Source organism: Ailuropoda melanoleuca, chromosome 1 (genome assembly GCF_002007445.2).
Source record: "Ailuropoda melanoleuca isolate Jingjing chromosome 1, ASM200744v2, whole genome shotgun sequence".
In the NCBI taxonomy this organism is placed as follows: domain Eukaryota; kingdom Metazoa; phylum Chordata; class Mammalia; order Carnivora; family Ursidae; genus Ailuropoda; species Ailuropoda melanoleuca.
The window spans coordinates 63,534,971-63,540,970 of record NC_048218.1 but is presented as its reverse complement, the minus strand read 5'-3'; the positions used below and the strand labels follow the sequence as shown (position 1 = coordinate 63,540,970).

Here is a 6,000-nt window from a genome sequence, read left to right as displayed (position 1 = left end):
ATAATTCTGATAACTTTGCCTTGGTACGTGAGAAATTTCTTTGCCCTGGCTGCTTTCAATACTGTATCCTTGGATTGAATATTTGCAAATTGCACTATGACGTGACGTGGCTTAGGTTTGTCGTGGTTGAGCTGGGGAGGGGTCCTCTCTGCCCCTTGGACACAGATGTTTGTTTCCCTTACTAGATTAGGGAAGTTTTCAGCTACAATTTGTTCAAATATCTCTTCTAGACCTCTTTTTTTTCCCACCCCCTCGGGGATGCTGATGATTCTGACATTGAATCGTTTCATTGAGTCAGTAATCTCCCGTAACCTACATTCGTGGGTGTGGATTTTTTTAAGTCCAGCTTCTATTTTCAGTTTTTCTTCTACTAACCCATCCTCCAATTTGCTAATACGTTCCTCTGCCTCATTTACCCTTGCCCTCAGAGCGTCTAGTTTTGACTGCATTTGGCTCATAGAATTTTTAATTTCTGCCAGATTTGCTCTCATTTCCACCCTTAGAGATTCTCTATTCTCATTAACATTTTTCGTTAATACTTTTTTCAAGTCTACACATCATCTTGACCATTGTTACTCTGAATTCCATTTCTGATAATTTGGTTACATCCATATCCATTAGTTCTGTGGCAGAGGCCACAGACTCATTGTCTTGTCTTTGCTGGGGGGGATTTCTCCTTCTCGTCATTCTGATGAGGAGAGGTTGCGGGGTTGTCCAGAGCCCAAATTATTGACTGGGACCCAGGCCGTGAGTCCTTGTTTTATAGAGACCTTAGGGATGTGGGCTTCTTGATTTTTCAGCCTGCCTTCTGGGGGAGGAGCCTGCCGCGCCAATAGTCAGGCAACCCTGTTTGGGTAGGGTCTCCGTGTCTCCTGCGAGGGGGGATGGGGATGGGCACCCTGTGAGCCGGTGTTTCCAGACTTTTGTTCTCTGGCGGTTTTCCCTGGTGGTTTGCTGTGCCTTTTCTGAGAGTCAGAGCAGCAGTGCTCAAATCTCAGCCTCTTTCACAGAACAGAGGGGATCGCGGGCTGCTCTCCACTGATGATCTGGCCACTTTAACTGTTTCTGTTGGTGCTGCTCAACCCTGCAGCATCCCGGGATGTGTGCCCCACACCCGGCGTCCCAGCCTTCACTTCCAGGGCCGGTGCTTCTCTCTCCTTTTTGTTTCTAACACTGCCAGCCGCCAGCTGCTAGCCACTGACGCGCTCCTGGAGCTCCTGGTCTCAGTCTGGATCCAGTAAGCACACCGGAGTTCCGTGAGAAGTCTGGTGGCGCACGCTCCCTGCTCACGGTCCCAGTCTGTTTTCTCGTGGGTGCCGTCCGCAAGTCCGCCTCCTCCCCTGTGCAGGTGGCTACCGCTTCCTGGCGCCTGAATGCAGTGGCACCCTCCCCCTTCTGTTTATCTTCCGATATCTGCGCGCGGTTTCATGGCTCCCAGCTTCATACCTCAATACTCATCGCTGGAGATGTTCATTTGTAGAGATCCAGATGTATCTTCCTGTGTCTCTGGCTGATTCCGTGGATGTTCAGGCTGGTCTGGTACCTATCCAACTCGACTCAGGGGACCAGCTGAAAAAGGGGTCCCCTACTCCTCCAACATCTTAGCCCCTCCCCCGGAAAGGATTAGATTTCTTAAATCTTTGTATTTATGAATGAATTTGTTCATAAAAGGGGTCCCCTACTCCTCCAACATCTTAGCCCCTCCCCCGGAAAGGATTAGATTTCTTAAATCCTTGTATTTATGAATGAATTTGTTCATAAAAGTTTGAGTATTTCATCTTTAATTTATGGAACATGTGTTTTGTTTTTTAATTTTTCCATTTGAGTGTAATTGACACACAATAATATATTAATTTCAGGTGTACAAAATAGTGATTGGATAAGTTTATATGTTACACTATGTTCACCATGAGTATAGCTACCATCTGTCCCCATACATTGCTATTACGGTAATTGACTATGTTCTTTATGCTGTGCCTTTTATCCCCATGATTTATTCATTCCATAACCAGAAGCCCATATCTCCCACTTTCTTTCACCCATTTTGCTCAACCCCCCATTCTCCCCTTCCCTCTGGCAACCAACAGTTTATTCTCTGTATTTATAAGTCTGATTCTGCTTTTTGTTTATTCGTTTGTGTTTTTGTTTTAGATTCTACATATGAAGTGAAATCATGGTATTTGTCTTTCTCAGTTTGATTTATTTCACTTAGCATAATACTCTCTATATCCATGTTGTCTCATATAGCAAGTTCTCATCCCTTTTTATAGCAGCATAATATTTCATTGGGTGTGTATATATATACCACATCTTCCTTATTCATTTTTCTATCAATGGACACTTAGGTCATGGAGCACGTGTGTTAATGACAAGTTTTATGTACTTTTTGTGTTGACTAGTACTTTCCATTTTTCATTCAACATACATAAAATTGAGCGCATTCTCTGTGCTAGGTGTTAGAGGGATAAAATTGTTCACTTAAATTTAACAGATATGTGCCATTTATTTTCAAGGTATTGGGGATCTAAGTTCAAATAAGATAGACTGGTTTTTGACCTGTATCTATAAAGTTGGAGATGCCTTATTTTAGAAAAAAATGTTGATTCCAGATACAAAATCATACCTGATTCTTCGCCAAGAAATAAGATGCTTGATTTCCTGAAGTTTTTAGTGTTAGGAATTGCTGAAGTCACTACAAAATTTTTGTAGCATTCAAGTGGTCTTTATTTCTGTTTGAGTTATGGCAATTCAAAATGCAGCTTTTAAAAAATTTTGTTAATAACCATTTTAGTCATTATTATAGATCTATTTTAAGAAATCTTTGGTAAATTTTTCATAGTGACAGTTATCTTAATAGATGGGAAGCCTAGAAAGATCTTATATATACATAGAAATGACCATCCAAATAATGCATATTTTAGGGATCTGGATATTTTGCCAATCAAATAGTTCTTGTATTATCATTGTTTTTTTTAACATTCAGTTTAATGGCTTTATTTTGAGATTTTTAACTAATTCACTTTTGATTTACTTAGTTAACTCACCTCAGGAAACCCCTATTAGAGATTATGGTGTTCCTGTTAAAGGTTGTGATGACATCCTGTTGGTTGGTCTGGCAGTATGCTGGGGTGGAAGAGATGCCTATTATTTTTCATTGCAGAAGGAACAAACGCATCCTGGTAAGTTAATTGCTATTTAACTTAATCACCATATGATTTTAATATAATCTCTATTAGGATAGTGACCTATTGGTTGAGAATAATTTCCTGATACTTAGCTAGAATTTATCTTTAGGCTTAAAAAATTCTTGGGGGGGGGAAAATAATGGCTGTTGTGTACATTAGTTCATATATTAAATAGAATGAATGTCTTAACCACAACATTTACTCTCCTTTACTTATCACATGGGCTACTGATACAATCTTTTCTTCCTGAAGGCAGTAGAGACTTAGGGACTCCTTGGCCACCTTGAGAGTTTGCTTTTGAAGATTGGATCATAGCAGTCTCTTTTCAGACTTTTTTTTATGTTATTGATTGGGTCTGGAACTTATCTAGAGACAGTGATGAGCTGAACATCAACTATAGTAGTTGAATCATACAGCCTTGGTAGATGTCTATAGAACTGAGAGGATATGATCTGGAAATATCTCGGATTTGATTACAGTTGTTGCATTACCTAGCTGATAGATTGGTTTTAGAAAGTAGCAAAATTAATAAGTAAACATTTTAAAGAATGCTGTGTAATATCTGTTCTTGAGGAAGCATGAAATATTTTCAGTTGTTTTGAGGGAAAATGTGTTATGTTAAATAGAAACTTGAACTTCTATTTTTTTTTAGATCTAACATTATATGTTCACACTAAATCTTTTTAAAAAGGAGTTCATTTAAAATTCATTTAAAAATACCTTTTATGTCTTTAATTCCTTATTCTGAGAAATGTAAATTTATTTTTAGAAACCTTGAAATTTAAAAATTTCACCTAAATAAATAAAGCCTTGATTTTTAGAATACGAAGCACTTCATCTATGTAGCCAACGTGACCTGAATAAGGTCATGCTGAATTATTAGTTCCATGGAGCTAGACCCTTAGACTTTTCAGTCTTTCCATTAGAGATTGCTCTAGAGATCAAATGAGTGCATGCAATTTTTGCCTTAAGACTTTTTGTTTGTTTTCTAAAGAAATTAGTTCCAGTTTGGTCGCACCTTCTCTGGATCCAAGCCTGACTGTGAAAGAGAGAATATGGTACCTTCTATCCTGCTTTCAAAAGGAATCTGATAAAGAACGTTCTGTTATCATCTATGACTTCATCCAGAGCTATAAAATTCTTCTTCTGTCTTGTGGTATCTCCCTGGAACAAAGTTATGAAGATCCTAAGGTTTCATGTCTTATTTAATTTTTACCATACTTAACAATTTTTTTTAATGTGTAGTGTTAATTCTTAAATGACTTGGTATTTATTTAGCTCCAACAATGAGGCTTAAATTTTTTAGAGTAGTCACTCCTTTATCCAGTAATCTCATCCACCCAGAACAGAATGTGATGCACCAAGTACCTCTGCGTAGATAAAAGCAGGTTCCACAAATTTGAAGCACTAAAGTTCATGCCTTTCCTCAGAGATTTAAAAATTTTTTGATTTTGGTTATGTTTAAAGTTTTCTGTCTTAGTAGATTAGAAATTAAATGAGAACTGTCAGGTTTAAATATATGATAGCAGGATGTTTCAAATATCCATGAAGACAGAGGCAGAAAATAGGAAAAATGTGTAAACCTAAGACATTGAAAAGAATAGTAGGGCCATTTAACATAGGACAGATTACCTTACTAGCCTCTGAGAACTTTACTATTATAATAGCAAAGCATGATGCACTTCTCATAATGATGATTCTGAGTTATTAAGAAAAGGGTAATTCATGTTATTGTAACATACACTTTACAGTATAATGCATTTTTATAAGACATTTATTTATGATACTACAGCTCTCAAAAGGGTATCATTTTTCCCCCTGTTGATACTGGTTACATGAGGCATATGGAATATTAATTTTGAATTTATATGTGATACTGCTTAGTTGTTATTAGCAATATAGTCAATAATAGGATAAATTTTGGTTTCTTAGTTTCTTTAGCTTTTTGGGGGAAAGATTTTCAAAGGCAGCATCAGATAAACTGAAGTTACTCTCCTTTTCCATAGTTCAAACTAGGATTGGTTGACATATGATAAAATTCCATGTAGTTTTTAAACTGACCTTTACTGGATATAAAAAGTTGTCACTGAATTTTGATGTTCCTTACTAGTCAGCCTTCAAAAAAAAAAAATGAAATCTTGCCATTTGCAACGACATGGATGGAGCTAGAGGGTATTATGCTAAGCAAAATAAGTTAATCAGAAAGACAGCTATCATATGATCTCACTCATATGTGGAATTTAATAAACAAAACAGGAACATAGGGGAAGGGAGAGAAAAATAAAGCAGTATGAAATCAGGGAGACAAACTGTAAGAGACTCTTAATCATAGGAAACAAACTGAGAGTTGCTGGAGGGGAGAGGGGTAGGGTGATGGGGTAACTGATGATGGACATTAAGGAGGGTGTGTGATGTAATGAGCACTGGGTTAAGACTGATGAATCAATGAACTCTACCTCTGAAACTAATAATGCAGTATATGTTAATTAATTGAATTTAAATTTAAAAAAAAACTCAACAAAATTTGATGTTCCAGAGTCCAAAATGAGAATCTGGGTAATAACAGTTTCTCATTAAAACTACTATACCATCTCAGGTTTATTATACCACTTTTTGCATAAACTATTTGAAATATTCCATAATTGGTTTTGTCAACCACGACACTTTTGAAGTAAGAAGATAAACTATTAATTTTAAAAATCTCACTTTTATAAGAAACATTTGCCAACTTTTACATCAAACTACCTTATTCAGTATTCTCTAAAATGTTTCTGATCACCAATTTCTAATGTGGCGGGGGTCCCCACGCCTTGAA

At 37.1% G+C, this 6,000-nt stretch overlaps 1 protein-coding gene across 7 annotated transcripts in view; it reads left to right on the top strand.

The window, feature by feature from the left end:
* The window catches only part of POLQ (DNA polymerase theta), a 124,532-nt gene that overhangs the window by 59,936 nt on the left and 58,596 nt on the right, over positions 1-6,000 (top strand). For all 7 annotated transcript variants that reach the window (XR_004624951.1, XM_034659247.1, XM_034659236.1 and 4 more), the window contains 2 exons: positions 3,036-3,179; positions 4,180-4,376. Coding sequence is in view for 6 of the 7 variants with exons in the window: in XM_034659247.1 (XP_034515138.1) it covers positions 3,036-3,179; positions 4,180-4,376 (341 nt within the window). In the remaining variant the exon portion in view is untranslated. The remainder of the gene's footprint in view (positions 1-3,035; positions 3,180-4,179; positions 4,377-6,000) is intronic.